The following is a 27,720-nucleotide window of genomic DNA, read 5'->3' as shown; positions in this document are numbered from 1 at the left end:
GGGTGCCTAAAAAAGCAAAGCCATGACTAACATTTTTGTCCACAATGTGACTACATGAAAGTCACCTTTTGATTTACTGTTTACACAGCTTATCGCTGTCTATGATTGTCTTGCCTCATGATTTGCTTTTGTTCAAAAGAGATAACCTGTTTCTTATTACTAATGTAAACCGGGTCTTACTGCTGGCCTTTCTCTGTGGTTCATACATATGCCAGATTATTTTAAATCAGGATCCAGAGCATTTGTGACCATGGGCAAGACACATAAATTCTTTAAACCCCTTTTTTCATCTCATTATAACCTTGAAAGTATAATACATATGGTTATTTCACAGAAAAGTTGTGAGAAGTATACTTTGTAAACTGTGGGGAAAATAATCTTTATATGTGCATACCTATGCATATAGATATATACATATATATGTTAAACTAATGTCTGCATGCTGCTTTGAAGTTATATACATTATATTACTTGAGTGTCAGTCACCCTCTGAAGTAGGCACAATTTTACATATTTTTACATATAAGGAAACTGATCCTCAAAGGGATTAAATGACTTACCCATTTTAACGTACCTGAAATTATAAAATATATCATTTGAATCTAGGTTTCCTTGACTCCTAATCCAGCATTCTAACTACTGTAGCAAAATAGCTTATAATAGCTATATGATATATAATACATAATATATAATAGCTATATGATATATCATAATATGTAATATATATGCACATTAGCTTATACTAGTTATATATTTGATATTTACATATGTGCACATTAGTTTATAATAGCTAACATTTATATAACTCTGTGTGCCTGGCACTGTGTTAAGTACTTTATAGTCATTATTTCATTTGAATCCTCAGAACAATCCTGAGAGGTAGATGCTATTATTATCCCAATTTTACAAATGAGGAAACCGAGGCAAACAGAAGTTAAATGCTAGTAGGTTTCTAAGACCTCATTTGAATTCAAGTATTTCCAACTCCAGACTCAGTCCTTTATTCACATTTCCACCTAGCTGCCTTGATTCATTGTCTGCACAGGTCTGATCCAGGAAATCTGTGTCACAATGACCTGCATAACAGAAAGAATGGAGACTTTAATCCACATTTAACTGATAATATCTCATCAGCAATTTGTTCCATTTTCCAGCTTCTTTAGTCATACTCATTACTGTTGTCATCAAGGCAGTTAGTATCATATCAAGCAACCTAGCAAAGATAAAATATATCTCACTGATATAAACCATTGTCTGGGCATCTAATTGCCTAAATAAAGTCATGTTAAAATACATTCCCTTCCCTTTTAGTGCTTCTCATGTAAAAGGTTCAGAATCAGATCTGCAGCTGCTTAACATTTCTTTTTGTTCTATAGATGTAGAAGTGAGTAAATGAATTTTTTTTCACTTAAACATTTTGCTGTATTTGTTTTATCAAGGAAATTCAATTGAATAATCTATTAAAGATGTGGGAAGAAATGGAAATGGTACCATAGAATACCAAACTGAATTAACAAAGTATCTCATTTTACAGATGAGGAATTGAGCCCTAGAAAAATTAAGTAATATTCTTAATTTCGCATGGCTAATTAGTGGCAGAGATAAGAGTCAAAGCCAAATTTCCTAGTTAAATGACTTCCTCCCACAGTTGCCCTCTTCCCCCCACTGAACCTAGTTTTTTCTTATGCTATTTAACAACCAAAATACTAAAACTGAAATGACTGGCTTAGAGTAAAAATATTTTCTTAATTTAAATGTTGATCTAGTCCACCTTCTATCCATCAAATCCCAGCAGTTCTGTGGTCTTATTATTTTGTCATGTCTGATTTTGGCTTTGAGTAACTATGGGATTGGCTTCTGCCCACTTTATTACATCAAACAATGAGATGTTACCAACCTCCCCACCAAAAAAAAGTTACTGAAGAAATATCTGAAATGAACCCTCCAAAATACAAATTGAACTCTAGCTTTTTATGCTGAAGATTTTTCTTCAGAATCCTTTGATTTATTGAACATTCCATTTCTTCAGTAACCTCCAAAAATATATGATTTCATTTGGAATGAGAAAATTCAGGTCCAAATTCTAGTTTTGCTGGTTCTTCTGTGACTAAGCACTGACAGATCAAAAACTCCCCCACCAACCAAATCTTTTATCTTTTCTCCTATTATAAATGGTCTTTGTGAGTAATAATTCTTCCCTCTTCCCCTCTCTCCCAAACTGCATTACATTGTGATCAACTTTTGGGCTTTTCCAGACTAAATGAGTCTAGTGTGAGATGACAGACTTATAGCCTCTTATTGGAATCATCTGTGGAAGTATTCTGATTTTGTAAGAAATACCAGAATTTGGGGCAGCCCTGAAGTCAGGATGACCTGAGTTCAAATCTAGTCTCAGACACTTAACACTTCCTAGCTGTATGACTCTGGGCAAGTCACTTAATCCCATTTGCCTCAGCAAAACCAAACCAAACCAAACAAAAAAACAGAGTTTGGGCTTTACTAATAGTTCTGGAAATCCAGGTTTGTCTGACAAATGATACACTGGAGTAGCTTCAGTGAAATGTATAAGTTTAATCACAGGACTCAATTTTATACAAGAGTAACTTGTAATGCCTTTTAAAATATTTTAATAATCTAACTATATTAAACACCTACTAGATTAGTATTTGATGATTTAAGAATTACGACTTGATACAATTACCCCTAAACATTCACCAATTTCACATTTGCAGTTTTGAATATTTGTGGGTTGGCCATTAATAAATGGGAATTTTTGTAGATTTGCAATGTACTATGAAAAGTTACAGATGATGCACATATACAAAGAAAGCTTTAAAATAGTAATAAATCATAAATATTGTATATTATAAAGCTAATTTATTAGTTATTGCCTTTAGTATATATATTAAATTTATTTAAATAATTAGAAGTTTCAAAGCACTATAAGAACTATAAAGGGGCAGCTAAGTGACGCAGTGGGTAGAGTACCAGCCCTGAAGTCAGGAGGACTTGAGTCCAAATCTGACCTCAGACATTTAACACTTCCTAGCTGTGTGACCCTGGACAAGATGCTTAACCCCAATTGCCTCAGGGGGGGAAAAAAGGAACTATAGATTGCACATTCTTTTTGGCAACACCTCCTCTGTCCTTCTACTATCCAGACTCAGTCACATGATTTTCTCCTATAGTAATCTTTGTATCTTGCACTTTAGGTAAGAGAAGGAAATCAATGAAGCATTTGCTGCAGCTACACCAGCAGCTTGCAAAGACTTTGCCTAGTGTGCAAGATACTAATCTCTGTCACAGAAACTATAACTTTGCAATATGTTTTACTTGTTTGGTGAGTTAAATACATTTCACCAGGATTATTAAAAATAAAGATTTTGAGTAGGGTCTAGACTTATTCACTTTCATATCTTTGGGTCCTGCATCCCTAACCTCAGTGAATGTCAGGTAAGAGTGTGCTTATTTTTTCTTAATAATTTATAGTAGCTGTCACTCTTTCTTTAAACTGTTATTCAAACTAGGAAAAGAATAGTCTGGTTTCCCAGCAGTGAATAGTAAATAAACAGTTATTAAGCATCTACTGTGTGTCAGGTACTCTACTAATTGCTTATGATGCAAAGAAAACCAAAAGACAGTTCTTGCTCTTAAGGAACTCACAGGCTAATAGGAAAGACAACATGCAAACAAATGCATACTGACAAAATAGATATAGGACAGTTGATCTTACAGGGAGCCATCCCTTTCAGAGAACTCAACAGTCTTGATGCTAATGTTTTCAGAAACTGTCATGGAATGAGTCTAATGATGTTTTATTCTGGGTGTGTGTATGTGTGTGTGTGTGTGTGTGGTGTGTGTATTTACACATAGAGGGGAGAAAAAGCTGAAAATACCAAGTATTTATATAGCACCTGCTATATATGCCAGGCATTGTGCTAAGTTCTTTTTTACAAATATTATTTTATTTTTATTCTCACAACAGTCCTTGAGGTAGGTACTATTGTCCTGTTATAGTTATGTTATAGTTGTTATAGTTGACTGTTATAGTTGGAAAAAGCTGAGGCAAAGAGCCATGTATATATTATAAGTATCTGAGACTTCGTTTGAACTTGGGACATCCCGACTATCACTAACTGCTGTAGTACTTCATTAATCTTCCTTTAAAAATAACTAGAGATTTCTCATTCAATAGGAAATCTGTCTCAGTTTCTAATCTTTATAGGATTTTCAAGATCTCTCTCATCTTCCTAATTTTAATATTTTTCTTATAGTATGTGAAATGTATAAGGCAAATGCTATCATTGCTGGGAATTCTTCATTATAGCATGCTTCTCTTTGTGGCAGGGATGTGTGTATGAGATTAACTACTATTGTTTGAACTCTGGTTTGCAGGGAATTAAAAATTTTCAAAAATACTTTCCCCTTTGGTGTTAGAATGACAAGACAGCTTATGATGAAATCATAAATTTTTAGCTATAAGGAAATTTTTTTAATATTACAATACTTTTATTGATAGAATAATGCAATGAATTACCTAAAATCTTGAAAGAAATTCAAGGAAGTTTATATACTTCTTTCTGCATGTAAGAATACTCATTTTCCAGCAAATATCTTTTTTTTTAATTTATTTTTTTATTTAATAGCCTTTTATTTACAGGTTATATGTATGGGTAACTTTACAGCATTAATAATTGCCAAACCTCTTGTTCCAATTTTTCACCTCTTACCCCCCACCCGCTCCCCCAGATGGCAGGATGACCAGTAGATGTTAAATATATTAAAATATAAATTAGATACACAATAAGTATACATGACCAAACTGTTATTTTGCTCTACAAAAAGAATCAGACTCTGAAATATTGTCCAATTAGCTTGTGAAGGAAATCAAAAATGCAGGTGTGCATAAATATAGGGATTGGGAATTCAATGTAATGGTTTTTAGTCATCTCCCAGAGTTCTTTTTCTGGGCGTAGCTAGTTCAGTTCATTACTGCTCCATTAGAAATGATTTGGTTGATCTCGTTGCTGAGGATGGCCTGGTCCATCAGAACTGGTCATCATATAGTATTGTTGTTGAAGTATATAATGATCTCCTGGTCCTGCTCATTTCACTCAGCATCAGTTCATGTAAGTCTCTCCAGGCCTTTCTGAAATCATCCTGTTGGTCATTTCTTACAGAACAATAATATTCCATAATATTCATATACCACAATTTATTCAGCCATTCTCCAACTGATGGGCATCCACTCAGTTTCCAGTTTCTAGCCACTACAAACAGGGCTGCCACAAACATTCGTGCACATACAGGTCCCTTTCCCTTCTTTATGATCTCTTTGGGATATAAGCCCAGTAGTAACACTGCTGGATCAAAGGGTATGCACAGTTTGATAACTTTTTGAGCATAGTTCCAAACTACTCTCCAGAATGGTTGGATTCGTTCACAACTCCACCAACAATGCATCAATGTCCCAGTTTTCCCGCATCCCCTCCAACAATCATCATTATTTTTTCCTGTCATCTTAGCCAATCTGACAGGTGTGTAGTGGTATCTTAGAGTTGTCTTAATTTGCATTTCTCTGATTAATAATGACTTGGAGCATCTTTTCATATGACTAGAAATAGTTTCAATTTCTTCATCTGAGAATTGTCTGTTCATATCCTATAAGGAACTTTTAAGACTATGTACTCAAACCCTTTTTTTTTATAGATGAGAAAATTACAGCCAAGAGAGGTTATGATTTGTCCAAAGTCACATAAGTTGTCAGGGACAGATTTGAACCCGGTTTCCTTGGAGGATTTATCTTAAAATATATCTTTTTGACTATTTCCATTCATGTGTGTTCATTTTCTCATTATAGAAAGCCATTCTACTTCCCAGGAGTATCAGTCTTTTTATAATAACACTCTTAAGATTTTCTGCTGTCTCTTCCATTTTCTCAAATTCTATCAATCCCTGATCAAATAAAAATAGTCCCATTTTGTATAATAACAGCCACCCTACTGTCACACTTATACCTTCTCTAGACCCCATTCAGTGTACATCATCCTAGTATAATTTTAGGCTACTAAAACTTAAAGAGTTTAAAAGCACACTAAAATTTTTGAGACACTACATTATTTTCTTTGCCAAAAATGATTGACCTAAATGGTAAGGGCAGATTACTTTTTGTTTCTGGGTTTGATTGTCTTTGTTCATATTAAGGCATATGCTATCTTTTCATCTTTATAGACTCTGATCTTCCTATAAAATAATTTGTATTATATTAGTTATGCTTTGAGAACTCAGGGGATAATTGATGATGGTAATTTTTTTTCAGGTCAGCATTGCCTGCCCTGAAAGGATGGAACCAATCACAAAAGTCTCTCATATCCCACCTAGCCGATGGTCTTTAGTCTGCAGTTTATGCAAGTTAAAGACAGGAGCTTGTATTCAGGTATGTCTTCATTAGAAGTATGTGCAGTATAAAGTAATGAGTTGGGTTTGGGTTTTTTTTTGGACAATTCAGTTTAATACCCATTTGTAAATCACTTGTGTGCAACATACTATGCAAGGCATTGGGGATACTAAAATCAAATGGGACACAGTCCTTATGCTGGAAGCTTACAGTCTAGTAAGTAGGCTAAAGAAAATAAATATAAATTAAAAGTTTATAAGAGAATTGAAAGCCATATGAAGAAAATGGAGAAAGAGAAAATTACTTATAGTGAAGGACTTTGGGAAGGCTTCGTAGAGGAAGTGGAACCCCCAAGCAAGACCTCAGAGTGCTACAAAGATTTCATCAGGGCCAATATGAATAACACGAGGGAAGGAACCAAGGCTGAATTGAAGCAGGAAATGAGATTAGGAAATCTTGAATAAGCAAATTTAACTAAAATATAGAATGTGTCTGTGACAGAGAGTAATGTGAGTACCTTGATAACACTAGAAATGTAGTTTGGGCTATCTGAGGTTTTGAATGCCAAGCCAATAAATTTGTATTTTATTTTCTAAGAGTGAGGGAGGGAAGAGGAAAAAGAATATTGAAAATGGCTCGAACTATGAAGGAATCTTCATTGTACACTTCTAGAGATAGCCTATACATTTGGGGGAAATAGGTAGAAATATCAAAAGTTTCTGCTTCTCAAAGAAGGACCAGAGGTTCTTAGTACTCCGGCTCTTTCTACCATCTGAGACACTGATGGAGCACTGGCAACAATTGGCTACTAGGAATCCCCAGTTTTTATAAGCATGAAATTAGAAATGAAAGGTCTGGGTCCTCAACAAATCATTGCTTTCTCAAATCTAGGTTAAATGAATGAACCATAGAGTAATCCTAATCTAAAATGTACCAATCTCATTTTTGCTTACTTCTATAATAGTATTTACAGTAAACACTGCCAAGTACAACTACAGTTTAAAAGAAGAGAACCCATAAATGGCTGTCAGATATCAACAAAATATTTACTTATTCTAAGTTTTGCAGTCACAAAAATAAATCCTTAAAAGTAAATTTGGCAAAGTGTTAACAGTCTTAGTCATTCAGCTCAGATCCAAATGCTTCATGAAAAAATCCTCCACTTTCCTGAGAAAACGGCGAAAGACTCCTTTGGCTAAGTGCCCAAAAAGTGACTTGTAATTTTCTGCCTTTTTTTAATTCGGCAGGCTATTGAGGTTGGAAGATCTAGTAAAATCTTAAAGAATCCAGCATATCTTGCTGGAGGCTCTCTTTTTAGATTCAAATAACAGCAAAATTGTCAACTTAGACTTGTGCCCTAATGAAACTTCCTATCAAATAAAGACAAGAAAAGATTAATTTTCAGCATTGTTATCAATCGGAGCATTATAATGTGATTAATTTGATTTGCTTGAACAAGCATTAAATATCTATTACATATGCATGACACTAATCTAAGTGCTGGCAATACAGGGATTAAAAAGAAAATAAGGCTTGCCCTTAAGGAACTTACATGTGAGAGAGCTAATTAGATATAACCCTAATACCTAACAAATTGCCATTCACTAGGTATTTGAGATTTTGCTGGCTAGATCCTTTCTTAAGGACCATGCCTTAAATAAAAACCAATGTGATTTTCATTGATTGACCATCTGTAGGTCCCAGGCCAAGCCCCATTTGGTCATTGGGTCCTGATTGACTCGAGACTGAATGTAAATAGCAGTTATTTCTGTTTTGGCCAGAAGCCCTTTCCCTTTCCAGATTTGTTTATTTATTTAGATTTGAGGGAGATTTTTTTTGACTAGATGAAAGAGGAGATTCTTTGCCTCAGTTGCTACTTAGCCTTAATCATTAATGGCTGTGGCCTCAGTCAGACTAAGACCTATTAAAGACCTTAGTTTAAAAAAGCCAAAGTCCTCTCCCATTGCATCCAGGGCCATCTCCAGTTCTCCTGATTTATATTTGGCTACTTGATCTAAATGGCTTTGGAGGGGAAGGTGAGGTAGGTGACCTTGCACAGCCCTCCCTAACTTAAATCCAATTCACTTGCATGCCATGGCATCCCCTCCCTGATGTCATGGTCCCCTTCCAGAACTAAGGACAAACAACAGCAACAACAGCTCAATAAATGCTTGTTGATTGAGTGAGTGAAGGTAATTTTGAGAGAAAAAGAGTACCAAAAGAAAGAGAGACCAGGAAAGAATATCCTACAGGAGATGACACCTGAGATGTGAAAGGAAGATTCCAAAGAAAGAAAAAGTTCCAAAAAGGTAAAACCTGATTTGATGCCAGTGGAGCAAAATCTCAGATATAAACCTGCCAAACTGGATTTTGGGTCAGATTCTTATCTGCAGTCCTATGACCAGCCTTGTTCAGAGTGCAGAGGTTCATCACCATATTGCCTATGAAATGATGATTGGTGATTTTTTGTTATTGTTTTGGTCTATAACATCTCTTGGAGATTCATTTATGAAGTTACAGAATAATATCATTTGTGTCAGAGGACACATTTCCCAAAGTGATGAAATCACAGATTTTTCCTTAATCCCTGAGGTCTGAACCTCAGATGCTTCCTTCTCTATCCAGCCACACATTCTTATCAGCTATCACATTCTCTACTCTTTGTCAGTAGTTGTCTTTACTATCACACTATTTTCTCTCTCACTGTAACTAATTTAGTTTTTGGTTGGGTTATTATTAATCTCCTGAGAGATAGCATGGCAGAGTTGAGAGACAACTGGTCTGAGAGTAAGGAAGGCCAGGGTTCAAGAGTTACCTCTGACATTATGCCAGGACTGACAGATCACCTTTTGAGTGATCCCAGGCAACTCTTGAAGACTATTAAATTGCAGAATGGTTGCTGGAGTTTCATGATTAGGAGTTCTGTACACTAATGAAATCACAGGGCTTTCCTTCAAGCAACCCTAACTCTCCAACACATCCTTCATTCCACTGCCCAAATAATCATTATATTCAATTATTATCACTCTTCTACTTAAATACTTGTCATAGTTCTTCATTGCCTATAAGGTTTAAATTTCCATTAAGATCCCTTGCTACTACTTAGAGGTGATTCCCAGAAGAATCAGATGAGAAGTTTAGTCAGTGCTAAAAGCAGCAAGGTCTTTTCTCACATTTAAGGGAAGGCCATATGACTTAATTGGAAACTCCCAACAAGAACACAGAATGGGAGGGGCAACAAAGAAGAATACAACAGAAACTTACTAAGTCCCTTCCTTCCCCTGCTTTCAACCTCTCTTTTTCTCTCTCCTTCTTTTCCCCCACAGCTGTATCTCTGTTTCTGTCTCTTTGGCTACCACTGATACTTCCAGAATGAGGAGGAAGTTAGTAAAGTTATATGAATATATATTGAATATCTACTGAGAGCCTCATGCACTTTGGTCTTCAGGCTACGGCAGAGAAAGAGTCCATAATGAACTTGCAAGAGGTTGCTCGCAAGACTTGGCACATTGTTGTACCAAGCTTTTATTAGGACTTTGGGGTTAAGTTTTATTAGGTGTATAAAGGCAGCTCTGGGACCAGAACAGCTCCAGCAAACTAATGATAGCTAAGGATATTATAGGCAAGAATGGGATTCATCTCATTCTGTAAGATCTGACTAATTTCCTACCTCAGAGGTCACAGATAAGGAGACATCATTTAGCTAGATTAGATGGGCCTAGACTTAGAAGATTATAGATATTGGGATTTCCAGAGAAGAGGCAGAGCAGAGGGAAGGGAAACTATATAGGAAAAAGGCATGTGACTAAGACAACTTGTGGGTTGAGAGAAGTTAGCATGGTTTATGCAGACAATCTGGTTTTAGCCACCTGTTCAGCTTACCCTTTATCCTTCCACATATTTTATATCCCAGGCCAACGGAAACATTTTCCACAATTCCCTTTTTTTCTAGTGCCTTTGCTCACACTATTCCCTATGATTGAAATAGACTCCCTTCCCCAAATCCCTCTGCATCTATTGAAATCTCTTTTTTCAAGCTCAATTCCTTCATGTAACTTGATTTCCCCTCTTTCCAACCCCCAGAGTAATTTCTACTTCCTCAAATTTCTTCTAACACTTTGACTGGATCCCCCCCCTTTGCCCCATAACCTTTTGCTTTATACTTATTTGTAAACATGATATAAATCCTAGATAAGCTCCTGAAGGATAAGAACTGTGTCATTTTTAATCTTTGCAAAACCCTATGACTAGGTACATAATAAATGTTGAATTAAAGGCATAGCTTTATTAAGTACAGAACAAATTTTGGCAACACTGAAGGATTTCAAAGGAAAGTTTTATTTCTTCAACCTGGGATGCTTACAAAGCCTTACAAAAGTAGTTATATCAAATCTTACTGAAAGCTCATATACTGGATAAGAAGGCTAAATTCCAGGTCTTTTTTCTAGTTTGATAAACGTTTATTTTCTTTCTTTGAAGTGACAAGAATAGAGTAAGTTCCTTAAATTAATACCAGAGTACTTTTTTTCAACTATAAAACATATGGCAGCTACTTTGCTATAAAAATACATGGGGAGTAACTTGCTTTTATGCAATTTATGAAATATAGTGGAATATAATGGAAGAATATAGTGGATTTGAAGACAAGAGACCTGGGTTTTGAATCTTATCGTGTGATCCTAAGTGAATTGCATTACTTCTCTGAGACTTGGTTTCCACTTTTGTAAATTGGAAATAATAGTACTTGTAGTATCTGATACAAAGGATTGTTGTAAGGAAAGACCTTTGTAAACCATAAAGTATTACATAAATTCCAGTTATTATTGTTGCTTTAAAAATTTTTTTAAAGTGATATATTTCCTCTGCACCTAACATGTATATGATATGATTTACACAGTACTTTACAAATATTGTCACACTTTTATCCTTATAACAACCTAGTAAGTAGTTGCTATTATTATCATCCCTGTTTTATAGATAAAGAAACTGAGATAGACAGAGATTAAGTGACTTGTATGGGGTTGCATAGCTAGTAATAATGATAATATTTATATAGCACTTAACTATGTGCTAGGTACTATGTTAAGCACTTTTCAATTATGATTTCATTTTATCATTAGAACAACCATGAGAACTAGGTGCTATTCTTACCTCATTTTGTAGATGAGGAAACTGAGGCAGGCAGAGGTTAAGGAATTTGCTAAGGTTCCCACAGGTGCACACTGAGGCTGGATTTGAACTCAAGTCTTTCTGATCTTTTCCACCACTCTGTGCATTATGGCAGCTCCTCATTACCGCGCCTCTCCTCACTTTTCTTCTCTTATGAAAATAAGAATATTTTGTCAGTGACAAGTACAGGTTGTTCCTTCACCCACTTTAGTATGAGGGATCCAACTAGTTATAATTTGACACTAGATTAATTCTTTTGATTTCTTGAGGGATGTATATTTTATTTAAGTACCTAGTCACTTAATTTTCTTTTCTTTTGATTAATTCATATTTATGACTACATCTTCTAGAACTTTAAACTGAAAAGATCCTTTTTATTCCCCATTTCACAGTTTAAAAAAAACCACAGTATGATTGTAAAACAATCAATGCCAAGTCCTTTGTAGTACTATGCTAAATAATAAACTCTGTGTGTGTATGTGTGTGTGTGTTTTTAAATGGGAGTCTGACTTCTTAGCCAAGAGGTAGCAGAATATGACCAACCAAGAAAGATTTTTGGATTCCATCCACTTTATCTTTGAGGACTTGCCAGGAGTTTTGACAGATATTTACAATTCCATTGGGTCTTGGATTGGATATGATTGCATGCTCTCTCTGGGAATCTTTGGCAATGCTGCAGGGCTTGACCTTCTTTATTATTAGGAACTAAAAAATGAGTTATTTTAGTAGATATCTTTTTCAGAGACGTTTTCTTCTTAATCCTAAATTAATTTTTGCCTGGATTCAATATATGTTAAACATGTGCAATTCTTCTATACATATTTCCACATTTATCATGCTGCACAAGAAAAAATCAGATCTAAAAGGGAAAAAAAAGAGAAGCAAAACAAAAAGCAAGCCAACCACAAAAAAAGTGAAAATACTATGTTGTGGTCCATACCCATTCCCCAAAGTTCTCTTTTTTGGGTGCAGATGGCTCTTTCCATCACAAATCTATTAGAATTGATCTGCATCACCTTTTAGTTGAAAAGAGCCATGTCCATCAGAATAGATCATTGCATCCAAAATTTTCTTGAAGGCTATGAAGATCTCCTTTTAAGTCTTGCATTCTATGTTATCTAATCTAATGTGTATTATTAATTACTCCAGTCTAACTGGTCATATGCAGGCTTTAATGAGATGACTGAGTTTTTATGTCAGCTTTATCTAACAGGCAGCAAGTGAGAGAGAAATCTTTTCTTGGGTTCTAGCATATATAAAGGGTTCAACTGATATATTCTTGGAGAACTGGAGTATCCCAGCTATTCTAGAATTCTCATATTCTAGAACCAGGAAAAGATGAGAGTAACTTATTTCTCCATTGCCTGTGTGGTGATATACAAACCATGAACTGTCAATTTATCAACTTTGTTCTAAAGCATTAAATTTGACATTTGGACCTAGTTCCAATTTACTTTGTGGTTCCCACTATCTTTTAATGCTTCCATCTGAAAAAAGTTTCCCTTCTGGAATGTATGCATATGTGAACCTACCTCATTATAGTAGAAAGAACAGAAATGGTGTAATGGTAATGGTTTTTTTTCCTCTCCAATAGACTGAATTAAGAAAGAGACAGCCTCCCTTATAGTTTCTTTAAGTTGAAATTTTACTAAGTACAGTGACTTTGACCAGTCATTCACAGATAGGAATTCAGCTCACATGAAGAGATAAAGTCTTTGTGAGAAAGGTCCCACTATACTTATGTTTTTAACTAGCCCTGAATCACAAAATATATAATAACAGATCATTTATAAGTATGTTTAGTAAATATTTTAATCAAATATAAATTGGACATAGAATTAGCAGAATGTGTGTTTCCTGAGCCTACATGGTTTTTGTTTCTGTTGGGGTTTTTTTTTTGTATCTTCAGTCAATAAGATTCTACTTTTTAAAAAATCAATTATATTTTAGTTCAAAATTTTATAGATTTTTTGTTTTATGTCACAATTATTTCCCAAAATATGCAAAATGACTTATTTTTTAATAGTTTTATTATTTTTAATTTGTGAAATAAAACAAGCATTTCCATAATATAGTATAATAAAAAGGTGATTGCACATGTAACTTCAAATCTATTATATAAAATTTGTCATTCCTTTTAAATATATAATAAAGTTATGTAAATTGCTTTTTTTTCTCCCTTCCCCCACTCTAGAGATGGCTACCATTAGACACATATAAAATTATTTTATACACTTAAAATTATTCTATACATACTTTTACTTATTTTTTTCCTCTTGATGCAGATAGCATCTTCCATCATATGTCCTTTGTTGTTAAGAACTGAGGAAACATCATGAAAACACTATGCTATATACAAGATAAAAATTGAGATATTCAGTAGAGGGAAAGCACTGGAGGGATTGAGAAAAACTTCCTTTAGAACTTGGGATTTTAGTTGGAACTTGAAAGAAGCCAGAAAGACCCTGAGTTAAAAGTGAGTTGAATTTAAAACTGCAAGGAAACCAGTATCACTGGATTACATTGCACATGGGAATGTTTAAGGTCTAAGTAGACTGCCAAGGAAGGAGGGTAACAGATTATTAAGAGCCTTGAATGCCAGTGGGTTTTATATTTGATCCTAGAAGTGAGGAACCAATACTTTGCACCTTTTTGAAAAAAATTTGAATGGGCTGCAATATCCATCTTTGTATATCTTTTATCAGGAAACAGCATAGTATAATGGAAAGAAAAGAGCTTTGATTTTGGAAGCAGAAGAAATCAATATCTTTTTTCTGATCCAAGCTCTGTTTCTTTTCTTTTTTTATAACAGTTTTTTAGTTTCAAAATACATTCAAAGAGAGTTTTCAACATTTATCCTTACAGAATCTTGTGTTCCAATTTTTTCTCTCTCCCTTCTCTCCATTCCTTCCATTCCCTTCCCCTAGACAGCAAGCAATCTAATATAGGTTAAACATGTACAATTCTTCTAAACATATTTCCACGTTTATTATGCTGCACAAGAAAAATCAGATCAAAAAGAAAAACAATGAGAAAAGAAGGAAGCAAGCAAACAATAGCAACAACAAAAAAGTGAAAATACTATGTTGTGATCCACATTAAGTACCCATAATTCTCTTTCTGGATGCAGATGGCTCTTCTTAGTACCCCATGTGATCTTGAAGAAGAAACTTAAATTCTAATTATCATCTGTAAAATGAGGGATTTGAATGAACAGACTAGTTGTCCTCTAAGTTCTCTTCCAGTCTAAATACATGATCCTATGATAGATTGGAGTTATTTTGCATGTGTACTATGCACAAGCTCTTGGTTAGTACTGTTATTGAGAGTTAATCTATCAGTAGAATTGAGGACAGTGTATAGAGTTCCTGGATGGAACCCAGTTCAGCAAACAGTTAATAAATTCTAGGTGTTGAGGTGAATAAAGTACAGAGGGTCAGGAACATTCATCTTCCTGAGTTCAAATCTGATTTCAGAGACTTTCTAGCTGTGTGACCCTGGGCAAGTAACTCATTTGCCTCCATTTCCTCATCTATAAAATGAACTGGAGAAGGAAATGGCAAATCACTCCACTATCTTTGCCAAGAAAACCCCAGATAGGGTCACAAAAAATCAGACGCAATTGAAAATGACTCAGCAACAACATCAGTAGAATTGATTTAATTAAGCTTGTCTGCTTGGAAATGTTTGGAGTATTGTGTTCAGGTTTTTCAGGTATTGGATTTTTTAACTCTAGTTATTAAGGAAAACGAGCAAGGCACTCAAACTATAGCCATACAGTCTATTAGTGGTCCAAGATCATGTAATTTATACTTTTGATAACCTTCTAATTATCAAAATTCTAGAGTGAAAATAAGGATAAATGAACTCCATTTACATATACAATATTTCAGAATGAGAATATCTGTTCATTTTAACATAATTCTCCTACTATGCTTTCTCAAAACATTTATTTTTTCTTCCATTCTCTTCTCTCCTTCCCTCAAAGAATCAGTCATGAAAATACATAATTTGTCTCCTGTTACTTATAATGAATAATAGTAATATTAAACATTGTGAAATAATTTTTTTAAATTATTTACTTTAAATTGTTACGTTGGAAATAGTACAGTGGAAAGAACATTGGATTTGCAGTCATGGATCTGCTTTCACTCTTACTTGCCACATCCAAACTGTGAGACCTTGTGAAAGCCTCCCTAAGGTTCAGTTTCTTCATTTGTAGATTGAGGAGTTCAGACTAGATGACTTCTGAAGTTCCTTCTAGACCTAAATCTATAATTTTATGATCCTGTACTTTTAGAGAAGAATGAAACAATTTTGGTTATATTTGTGTAGCAACAATAACCCTGGGCAAGGAATCAGATAGTCTAGGTTTGAGGAGTGACAGCAGATCACAAATGCTCTGAGCTTCAGTTTCCTTTTCTGTAAAGTGGCGCTTACCCATTTTGTAGGGATAGAAAACAAATATAAAAAAACCTTAAATATAAAACAAGTCATTGTTATTAATTATCATTTTAAACCTTTTAGAGTCATAATCTACTTTGATGATCCTGCTGGGACTGGTGTTTTTTTTTCCTCAAGAGATAGGTTTGAGGAAAGGGACCAGTATGTGCCAAAATGTTTGTGGCAGCCTTGTTTGTAGTGGCTAGAAGTTGGAAACTGAGTGGATGCCCATCAATTGGAGAATGGTTGGGTAAATTGTGGTACATGAATGTTATGGAATATGATTGTTCTGTAAGAAATGACCAGCAAGATGAATACAGAGAAGCTTGGAGAGAATTACATGAACTGATGTTAAGTGAAATGAGCAGAACCAAGAGATCATTATATACATCAACAACGATACTGTATGAAGATGTAATCTGATGGAAGTGGATTTCTATGACAAAGAGACCTAATTCAGTTTCAATTGATCAATGATGGACAGAAGCAGCTACACCCAAAGAAAAAACACTGGGAAATGAATGTAAACTGTTTGCATTTTTGTTTTTCTTCCCGGGTTATTTCTACCTTCTGAATCCAATTCTCCCTGTGCAACAAGAAAACTGTTTGGATCTGCACACATATATTGTATCTAGGATATACTAGGACATATTCAATATATATAGGACTGCTTGCCATCTAGGGGAGGGGGTGGAGGGTGGGAGGGAAAAATCGGAACAGAAGTGAGTGCAAGGGATAATGTAAAAAAAAATTACCCTGGCATGGATTCTGTCAATAAAAAGTTACTATAATAAAATAAAAAAAAAAAAAAGAGAGATAGGTTTGATTACTTCTCTAGGTACTTTTGTATTGGATGCATGGTTTTAGAACAGTTTTGTGTTAATAGAATCTTTTGCTTCTTGAAAGCCTTTAGGTTTTGTTTGGTTTTGTTTTATGACATCTGTGTATTTTCTCTTCCCCCAGCTGATATTGAGTTTTATTTTCTTCCCACAGTGCTCTGTAAAAAGTTGTATCACAGCTTTTCATGTTACCTGTGCATTTGAACATAGCCTAGAAATGAAGACTATTCTTGATGAAGGGGATGAAGTCAAATTCAAGTCATACTGCCTCAAGCATAGCAAAAACAAGCAGAGCTCTTTGACTGATGCAAGTGATCATTCCCAAAGTACTGGTGATCACAATCAGATTGAAAGTGAGAAAACCAGTCTGCGGGCCCAGAAATTAAGAGAGCTAGAAGAAGAATTCTACTCTCTGGTAAAAGTAGAGGATGTTGCTGCAGAACTTGGCCTCCCAAAACTTGCTGTGGACTTCATCTACAATTATTGGAAATTAAAACGAAAAAGTAATTTTAATAAGCCATTATTTCCTCCTAAGGAGGATGAAGAAAATGGCCTAGTGCAGCCAAAAGAAGATAGCATTCATACCCGCATGAGAATGTTTATGCATCTGAGACAGGATCTGGAGAGAGTAAGTAAAAGGCTAACAGTAAACTTTATACTTGGCTCAGTAGAAAAATAAGCCTCTTCTAGTTTAAATTGTTTTATAATATTGTCCCTTTTTTGTATTATTATAACCTTTTTGTTTCCCTGAAACTAAAGAAAGTAGTTTATCAGTGTTGAATTTGGACAAGTAGTAAAAAAAAAATCAGGAATGATCACCGCTGCCATCATCATAGCTGTCATTGTTATAACACTTTAAGATTTACAAATTGCTTTATAAATATTATTTATTATTAATTATAATGTAGCTCTAATTAAATATCATTATGATTATATATTACATTGTGATACACTACATACCATTCTATATTCTATTATATTTATGTAATAACATATGATATGATAATAATAATAGTGATAAAAAATAATAACTAACATTTATTTAGTATTTACCATGTGACAGGCTAAGCATTTTACAAGTACTGTTTCATTTAATTTTCACAGCAATCCTGAGAGGTAGAGACTGTTACTATCCTCATTCTTTACAGATGAGAAAACAGAGGCAGGCAGAGGTTAAATAACTTGCCCAGGATCACAGCTAGAAAGTGTGTGAACCTAGATTTGAACTCAAATCTTCTTGATTCTAAGTTCAGCATGTCAAACTTGTAGGTATATTCTCTTTTATGTTCTTTTACCATTAAAGCTAAGATAAGCTGAAAAGCTTAACACTTTTGGGACACCCTAAATTATGCCCCTTTTCTTTTTTTTCTTTCCTCTGAAACCAAAATTTCAGGCTAAGGTTGAGGTCTGAGATGGTCTTTTTTTGTTTTTGTTTTATTTTATGTTTTAACTAGTAAGGAAGAAGTCCCAAAAGCTGAAGTTAGTATCAATCAAGGATTCATTAAGTACCTACTAGGTGCAGGGACCTGAACTATGTATGTATGGGTCAAGATAACACACCTTTAAGATTCTACACCAAATCTACCATTTATCTAAACTTGGGAAATTTTGTCATGTTCAGTCAATTAAACACTCACCCCACTTTATCCAAGATCAGTCTTTCAGACCAATCGTGGGTTCAGTTTACTAAATTATTAATTTCTAATGTACAATTTATGGTTTGGAGAAATGATACACTTATTGATAGCACTAGAATTTGAAGATGAAATTCTGAGATTGTTTTGATGAAGTCTTCAATTTTAGGTGATAAAAATTAATCTCTTAGACAAGCAGGAGAAAGGCTCTGAAAATGGAGGTCAGTTTAGTGCCTTGGTCCTACCCTCTAAAGGTAATCCAGTTAGAAATCAAAATTATGTCAAGACCCTGAGGCTGAATTTTCCCTATAAAACAATTTATGATCCATGACTTTTGCAAAGGAAATGCCTTCCTTTGGGTCAGCCTGCCATGACACTATGTTGTGGTGTTTTTCTCCCTATTCCTCCTTCCCCCATGCCACATGGTATCTCCCCTAATTCCATTAAGCTTCTCAACTCCACTTCTCCTTATAGCTAACTAACTCTTTTAGGGGGCTAAGTCCCTTTCAGGATTTAGTCTGCTCTGCTAAGGGCAGGCTCTATTCTCATGAGGTGTTCCTTTTCTACTGGGCAATTGTGAGTTCCAGTGAAAAACGTATTTTTCATATGTTCTCCCCTCTATTTCATATTTATCATTCCTGGACTCTGTTGTATCCCTTCATTTTTCTATAACTACTTCCCCTAAATAAATCTACCTTTTGCCAGAGAGAATAGCCATTGTGAATTCTTCACATGAGTGAACCCAAACTTTTGGTACCTGCCATAATATGGTAACAAAACCACATTATAGATCGACATTAGTTTTGCCTCAGATATTGTCAAATTAAATTTTGTCTTACTACTTAGTAAAGGTAAATTAATGATCTTGACCAAATTATCGAGGTAAGTGAATTTGAATGTGTGGAATTATAAAATGGAGATGGGGACAGACTTGACAATCTGCTTATCTGTTCAGTAGTCGGTAACTCTTTATATAAATGCTGGTTTATCACTGAACATAATAAAAAATGTAACCATACAAGATAATATATTGCTCATGGCTAATTTTACAGTTTATATTAGACATTTGAGAATCACAGCTACAAAGTATTTAATGTAATCCTCCCAAGTACTTGCCTTACTCCCAGGGAGCAAATTAGAATATCCTTGGGAATTTAAAAAAAAAAAAGTCTTTCTGTCAATTTTAAATTAACTTCTTGATAACACAAATATCTTTTACCCTTACCTCCTTATGGAAATTGTCTCCCTTTGCTCTGCCTCTCACCAAACAAGGGTGGGACTGACGTTAGTTAAATCTACCTTACTCTAGGGAAGAAGGTATATTGATTTATGGTTTTCCACAAGCTCAGGGAGAAAAACATGGGCATTGGCCAATTACCAGCTTTTTAAGCTAAATCTAAAGGGGAACAACTTGGACCTTTTTGCCAAATGCTATACACTACAGCTTAACATATTATCTGCTCTATTTCATCTTGACAAAGCTATGTTTGTGAAAAAAACTTAAATTGGGTTTCAACTACAGTAATAATTTATTAGGTATGACAGGATGTACCTAGAAAATTCAGCAAAATATTGGTTTCCACATTTCCAAAACTACTTTTCTGTCTTATATGGATCCTTCACCTAATCCAGCTTGATCACCTAAACCAGACTCTTTTTATACGGATCCTCTTGTCCACTAATCTAATACTTCTTTGTGTTCAGTCTAGTCCAAGTGCTGTTGAGTTACAATGTATGTTAAAAGTTTTAAAAGTAAGGCAACAATTAATCCTTGCTTTCTCTGTAAATATTTTTACATGCATGTAAAAATATGTATACACTCACTGAGTATACACTGTATATGCAGTCACATAGATGTACAGGCACACATGAAAATGATACTGAAGTGCTTCCATTTGAGGTTAGCATCATAGTGTATAAATAGGGATATGCTAGTAAAAATTTAATAACCAGCTGGAGGGAGGTGGGGAATACAACATACTTAAAATTTAAACTGCATGATTAACATTTTTTCTATTACTTTCTTAAGGCTAGCCAATCATTAAAAAAAAATAAATCAAGTCCTGATTTATGGCCTTTGCTGATTTTTGAAGTATAAATACAAACCCTGAAAATTTAATAATCAGCTCTTGCAAACTGATTTGAGCTAGCTCCAGTACACTTCTGTGTGTACTTGACCCTAGGTTTCAAAGGTTGTGTCAGAAGAGTACAATTTCTCTCAGTCCTTCCAAGCTTGGAAAGGCTTTGAATTGAGATAGATGATGTTACACAAGTTTGTTGTCCAAGGAACAACCAGTTACGAAAGGCTCATTACCAGAAGATTGGGCACCAGATGATAAATGTTTTCAAACATAGAAACTCATAGTTTCTAAGACTTCGGAGGTGTGGCAATGAATAACTGAGTGAATGGGTGAAAAAGCACTTATTAAGTGCTGATTATGCTAAAGCACTGGGAATGCAAATAGAAAAAGTCAGACAACCCCTAATCTTCAGGAGTTGATACTCCAAATGGTAAAGACAAGACATTAAAAATTAAGTTCTGTTTACAACTGTGTATATCTTTCTCTGAAAATGAAAGGGAATTTCCTTGAAAAATTGAAGTGAAATAATATACTAAAATGAATAAAAGAGAAGGGAAATTTCTGGAGCATTTTTTGATGATTCATGTATGAAATTCCTAATTTTTCTGTTATTTCCATATGATTTTACAATGTTTGTATTTTACTAGCCTGTTCTTATGTTTTTATTTCTCCCCAATTATATTTGTTGTAATTCCAAGTGCTAGATCTGTTTAACACAAATTAAATCTCTGCCTTTTGGGGGGTGATTGGACTTGTAGGTCAGAAACCTCTGCTACATGGTCAGCAGGAGAGAGAAGCTGAAACTGTCTCACAGCAAAGTTCATGAACAGATCTTCAATTTTCAAGTCCAACTTGCTAATCAGGAAATTGCCACAGGTATTGTGATTGGGTCAGACTTATGGGGAGCCTCTGATGAGTAAATCAGCATTTACTAATGCTGATCAGCTCATATATTGCAGCTGAAAGTCTTAAAAGTTTCCTAGGTATGAAGATGTCCAGAGTCACCCAGAGAGCTTGTAAGAGGCTGGACTTGAAGCCTGGTCTTCCTCTTTCTGAAACCAGTTTTCTTTCCACCACTCCATACTACCTCTCATCATGTTGTAATAATATTTGTAATTACATGGATACTACCTACGGTCCTAAAAGAATTCTTATAGGATTTACAGCTAGTGGGTCAGGAGTTGGAGACTTTCTGCAGTTGAAGAACATACCTCATAGTTGCCAGGGAATCTTTGAAGTTGTCATTTTTCACCTTTCCCTGGATTGTTTTTGGGTTATGGTATGATAGCAGCCGGGGACATTAGAGCTCAAATAGTCCCTCCAGCTTGAAAAAAGGCACTTGGTAGTTCCTAGCAAAACTTGGGGAGTCTAAAAATAATGAAAATATTCCTAATAATTTGATTTTGGTTTGACTTTATGAGAGATTTGTCTTAATCATCTAAAATCATGGAGTCTTTATAGGTTTCATTGAACATGAACAGAAGTAGTTGACTTAGGTCTCAAAGGTTATGTCAATGGAGTCCAAGTTTACTAAATCCTTCCAAACTGGAAAGACTTGGCATTCAAACAGAGAAATCTGCCATCCAAAGTCTAATTAAAAGAGAATATTGCCAGAAGATTGAGTACAGAAACTCATAGCTTCTAAGGCTTTAGGGCTGTGGCAATGAATGAATGAATGGATAGATGAAAAATCATTTATCAAGTGCTGACATTAGGCTAATGCACTGGGAATGTAAATAGAAAAAGCCAGACTACTCCTACTTTCCAGAAGCTTACACTCCTAAGGAGGGGAACAAAACAAAACAAAAATTTAAGTTTTGCTTGCTGTCTTGTATATCTCTGTCAATGCAAGGGGATTATCTTGAAGAATTAAAGTGAAATAATATGTTAAAATGAATAAAAGTTCAGAGAAGAGATATTTTCTCCAACATTTTTGATGATATGTGTATGAAATTTCTAATTTTTTTGTAGGAGTCTCCATCCTACATCCTACATGCTAAGATGTTTTTCTGGATTTCCTTTTCAAAATATGATAGAAAGAGAAATATGGGAAGAAGGAGAGAAGGGGGGAAAGAGCTCTGTGTGTTTGCATTTGTCTGTAATTACTGAAAATTGAAAGTTTTGAAGACTATATAGATAATCATTGGTGTTTCTAAGAGTACATTTGAGCCTGTTGATCTAGCTACCACAAACCAATTTCTTTTAAAGATGTGTCCTTAAAAAAAATCATTGTTGTTGTTTAATACTTAGATTGATGAACGTGTTCTGTTGTGAAGATATTGATTGTTAATGTAAATTAACTATTAAAATGATTCTTTTTTTTTCCCTTAGGACATCCTCTGACAAGTGCACTAGAAAACACACTGTTTTATCCACCTCCAAGAATAACTTTAAAGTTAAAAATGCCTAAATCAGCGCTGGGAGACTGCAAAAACAACTCAATGAAAACCAATAACAGACCTCTCTCACCTGATGAAAATAGCAACTCAGCTCCAAATTACAACAAAAAAAGTATGCAGATGTCCCAGGAGACATTTGAAATGAGAATGAAATCCTATTCCAAGTATTCCCATGACAGCAGGAGTAATGGGCTACTAGCCAGTCTCAGCCATTCTAGGAATGAAGCAAAAGAGTCTTGTCTAGCCCAGCCTTCTGAATTTCATCGTGGGCAATCTCTCGGAAAGCCTTTGGCACTTCAAGCTGCATTGCAGGGACAGTCTTCCATTGGAAATGGAAAAATACAACAGAATTCTAGATTTGCAAAGTCAAATGGCTTGATGGGCAACAGCAGATCAGGAGATATCACACAGAGAGATAATTCTAGTCAGACGCCATATGAACAAGAGCCTGTGCTTTCTTCTCACTTGTCCAGTCAGAGCAGCTTTAGAAAATCTTCCATTGAACATTTCAATAGGTCCTTTAAAGAGGCAACCAATAGTTTGGTGAGGACCACAGAAGACCTCAGATGCTGTGAAAAGTCAACAAGAAGACTTAACACCAAGGAGCGTTTGTGGTGTAAGCAGACTCTTGAATATCAGACAGGAGGAGCACCATATCAGGAAAATGACGGGTATTGCCCTGATTTGGAACTTAGTGACTCGGAGGCGGAAAGTGATGAGAATAAAGAGCAAGTCAGGATAAGAAGAAATAGCTCAGACAGGGAAAGTCCTTCTAAGGATTTTGGAAGAGATTGTCGCGGCAGAAATAAAACAAATGTGGTTTCTCACAGTTCAGTGCAAAGGTGATTAGAAACTTGAAAGGGTCACTCAACATTTATATAATCCCAGTGTATTGGTGCAAACCTAGACACCAAAGGATTCTAGAATTTAATGCCTATGTTAGGAGAAAATGCAATGAGAAAAGGGTGAAGTAACAGTGAATTGGCCAGCAGTTTTAAAAAGACTCACAAACCCAGCTTCTGCAAGGGCATATAGGAGTCAGCAGATTTTTAATTGTTTTTAGTTCTGTTATTGGGAATGTGTGTATGTATGTATGTATGTATGTATGTGATAAATGTGTGTGCATGCATGAAAGAGAGAACAAGGAATAGCCGAGCATATGATGTGTGCTCAAAAATACTTGTGTTTGCTTTTTTACTTCAGGAACCTATTTTCATTATTCCGGGTTCTCAGCAAGACTTATTGTTAGCAATAAGTAATTGAAGTGCCAGGTTGCCACTGGTAGCCATAGGAATTAAGAGCCCTTGCTTTTGTTAAGGGGTTGCAAGAGAGTGTGTTTTGTAGACACTACAACTACATTCCTATTGCTCCTGCAGTACCTAACTACTAAACCAAGGTCCTGCTCTGCTGTCAGTTTCTAATTCTGTGCAAATCTGTAAACTGTCTTCAGAGTAGAGACTAAGAGACCAACAGTATGGATGCTGCCAAACTCACTGACCTCTAGATAAGCCTCTTTCTTTACCCCCTTGCAAAAAGGTTGTTTCTCTTTAGAGTACCTTGCTTTATTCTGTAAATATTGCCCCTCTAGGACTTTAATTTTTGGTGCCTGTATATAGGATTGCTTGTTTGGGGAATGCACTTGTAAATATGTTACCCAGCTAACAAGTACAAATGGCTAATTTGTGGATAGTGTTTACAAAAGTAGAGGTACTACTTTAAAGGAAAATGCTCTGATGTTTAAATTGAGGCAATCATGGAGGAGGATGCCAGGACCCTCCCTCAAATGAGACCTTATCTCCCTTGGGGCTATTTATACCTGGTATTTAAAAATAATAATAATAATAATAATAAGCTTGATTTAATTCATTTCGTCTGACAGTTTTGTATGTTTGCTTTTATTTTGAAGCACATTTTTATTGCCAAACAGAATTTGTAAGCATATGTTGAACACATATGGACATAGTAAGCTGCTTATCAAACTCGGATTGGAAGCAATATCCCAAACTAAAAGCCCTTCGTTTTCTTTTGAGAAACAGCAGGCTTCCTGATCCCAAATCTTGCCACCTTACACTTTTTATTGCTGGGGATAATCATTGGATTTGTCCCTCTTCTAATCATAAAAATGTTGCATACCTAATTGAAAAGGCGCCATAGCTGGTGATAAATGCCAACTCTAGGTTTTTTTTTGTTTGTTTTGTAGCCTTAATTTAGTATTCCCTTGCTTTTAGTTTGGGAAAGCACAATAGTAATGATCAATAAATATTTTTAAAGGCATGTTTTTATTTTTAAAGGCAAACTCAAATTTTCATTTTTAATTTGATTCCAATTATTTTGGTGGTGGAAATTCAGGACCAGTTCTCTTGGGAAATAATTTACATTTGGCAGCTTTGCTTCTTCCCCCATTTGACTTTGCATCCTTACAACTGTTTCTTTTCAGGTATTTAAAAAAAAATTATCATGATATATATTTTTCTGTACTTTGCCTTTCCTGAATTACATCTTCACAATACTTCTTGCATGTGGGTGCATGTGCCCATATGTAAATATGCAGTAGAGCATTTTAAGTTTCATGTTTTATTTTAATGGAAAATGCTTTGTGTTTTTAAGCCATGGGTCATTCAGAATGAATAAGTTAATTACCCCCTTATTTGTACTCTAAGTATCCTGAGATCTTCTTTTGAGTTTTCCTTAGCTATTTATTAGTATGATACCATAATGGTAGCACTGCCTTGAGAAAAATTTTACTTAAGAGGTCAGCCAAGCAGCCATGTTGTTTCATGCCTTTCAGATATGAGTATGTGGGAGAAAACAACAACAACAACTAACACAGAAATGGTGCTTCAGCCAAATTCCAGATATTTTACCATTTTGGGGATGATGAATAAAGTTATTTCCAGTCAGGGAAATAGTTTTGATATTTTTTACAGGATTTTACTAGGTAAATGAAGGAGCCTTTGGTTGTATAGCTCTCAAGTGTTGTCCCCAAAGTGTATTTGCTAGTTTTTACTGTATGTGTTTGGTGGTTAATTGTTGTTTGAAATATTACCTCTTAACATTATTTGTTAATTTTTTGTTTGCATTTTGTTTTATATATATATGTGTATATGTATACATATATACACGTCTATATATATATATAATATATATATATATTCAATTTTCCAAGATAAACTCGGTCTTTTTCAAATGTCCCCTTTTTACAAATACTTTTTCATTAAATTATGAAACTGCTAACAGACTTTCTTTAATGGTGGTTTATTCAGAATCTTGTCTTTTCAAATTATCTCATTATTTAACAAGAAATGCACTGGACACTGGCATTGTATTGTACTTTCTTTTTCCTTTCAAAAATGTTTGATTTCAAAAATAGTTTGAATTTTTATTTTAATTTCTTTTTTAGTGAGGCAATAAGGGGTAAGTGACTGGCTCAGGGTCTAGTAAGTATCTAGCCTAGTAAGTGTCAAGTGTCTGAAGACATATTTGAACTTAAGTATTCCTGACTCCAAGGCCAGTGCCCTATCCATTGCAATACCTCACTGCACCTTGAGTTTTTAAAAAGAGCAGATTCAGGCCATAATGAATCAAGAAAAAAAAAATCCCAGAAATTGGGATCCCCTACCCCTCCATATATACACAATTCTGACAAGAGAGCCAACCTTAAGGATTCTCAGGTTATTTCAATTGTAGGTAGATTTGAATGGGAGATCATTCCTAAATCAACAAGGATACTATAAGCATTAAAGAACACCATTTTCCCAAAAATATTAACTGTCTGTGCATGACAGTTTTTTTTCAAAGTTAATAACTTGAGTAATAATAATGAAGAGGTTATAATATACCTTGCAATATTTCAGGATCATTTTATAAAGATTGTTTTTATTAAAAAGATTAAAAATTGATTGGCTTAATAAGATCACAAGAAAGATCATTTGCAGAGATAGATGCACAGGGTAAGATTTTTAATACTTGGTAACTGCAAAAGCCTTCAGTTATCTATTGCAGCAAGTCACTCACCATCAGGAACTATTGTTTATTATATTTGTGTGTATATGTACATTTGTATGTATATATATATATGGATGTGTATAGGTATAGATTAGCTATAGTTGCTAATTAATTGGTCCCATGAAAATACATTAGGCAAAATAATAATATGGTGTGATATTAACTTTTTAAAAATGGAAACCAGTTCAACAATTACTAAAAGCTAGGTGGTGCAATGGATAAAATGCAGGGGCTGGAGTCAGGGTGACTTATCTTCTTGAGTTCAAATATGACTTCAGACTTACTATGTGGCCTTGGGCAAGCCATTAATCCTGTTTTCTCAATTCCTCGTATGTAAATAAGCTGAAGAAGGAAATGGCAAGCCACTCCAGTATCTTTGCCAAGAAAACCCCAAATGGGTTCACTAAGATGAGGCTACAACTGAAGAATGAATCAGACATGTCAGGAAACAACTGAACAATTATTATGTGCAAAGCACTTGGCACTGGGAACTATGAACATAGATAAGATATAGTTCATATTCTCAATGAGTTTGCAATAGACTAAGTGTATACATAACTAAGGGAGAGAGAATGATCAAAGGAGAAAAATCTGAGTAAACCCTTATGAGAAAAGAAGAGGGGAAAAAAGCAAGATCACACCTCCTGAATCATGGAAACCTTTGTGGAGCTCACTTCTGGGTTTAAACTTAAAAGAAGGTAAGGAACTTCAACAAAGAGGAATTAATTGAAAGAGGCCATTTCTTGTTTAAAG

The 27,720-nt window shown here is 34.8% G+C and overlaps 1 protein-coding gene across 2 annotated transcripts in view; it reads left to right on the top strand.

Annotated features, from left to right (window-relative positions):
• JADE3 (jade family PHD finger 3) overlaps nucleotides 1–26,200 on the top strand; it is a 185,898-nt gene extending 159,698 nt beyond the window's left edge. For both annotated transcript variants that reach the window (XM_031959076.1, XM_023500389.2), the window contains 4 exons: nucleotides 6,320–6,436; nucleotides 17,003–17,476; nucleotides 21,322–21,439; nucleotides 22,895–26,200. In XM_031959076.1, the coding sequence (XP_031814936.1) occupies nucleotides 6,320–6,436; nucleotides 17,003–17,476; nucleotides 21,322–21,439; nucleotides 22,895–23,808 (1,623 nt within the window). In that variant the 3' untranslated portion in view covers nucleotides 23,809–26,200. The remainder of the gene's footprint in view (nucleotides 1–6,319; nucleotides 6,437–17,002; nucleotides 17,477–21,321; nucleotides 21,440–22,894) is intronic.
• Nucleotides 26,201–27,720: the final 1,520 nt, after the last annotated feature.

The sequence above is a fragment of the Sarcophilus harrisii genome, chromosome 3, assembly GCF_902635505.1.
Source record: "Sarcophilus harrisii chromosome 3, mSarHar1.11, whole genome shotgun sequence".
Classification (NCBI taxonomy): Eukaryota; Metazoa; Chordata; class Mammalia; order Dasyuromorphia; family Dasyuridae; genus Sarcophilus; species Sarcophilus harrisii.
This window is presented reverse-complemented; position numbering and strand designations above follow the sequence as displayed.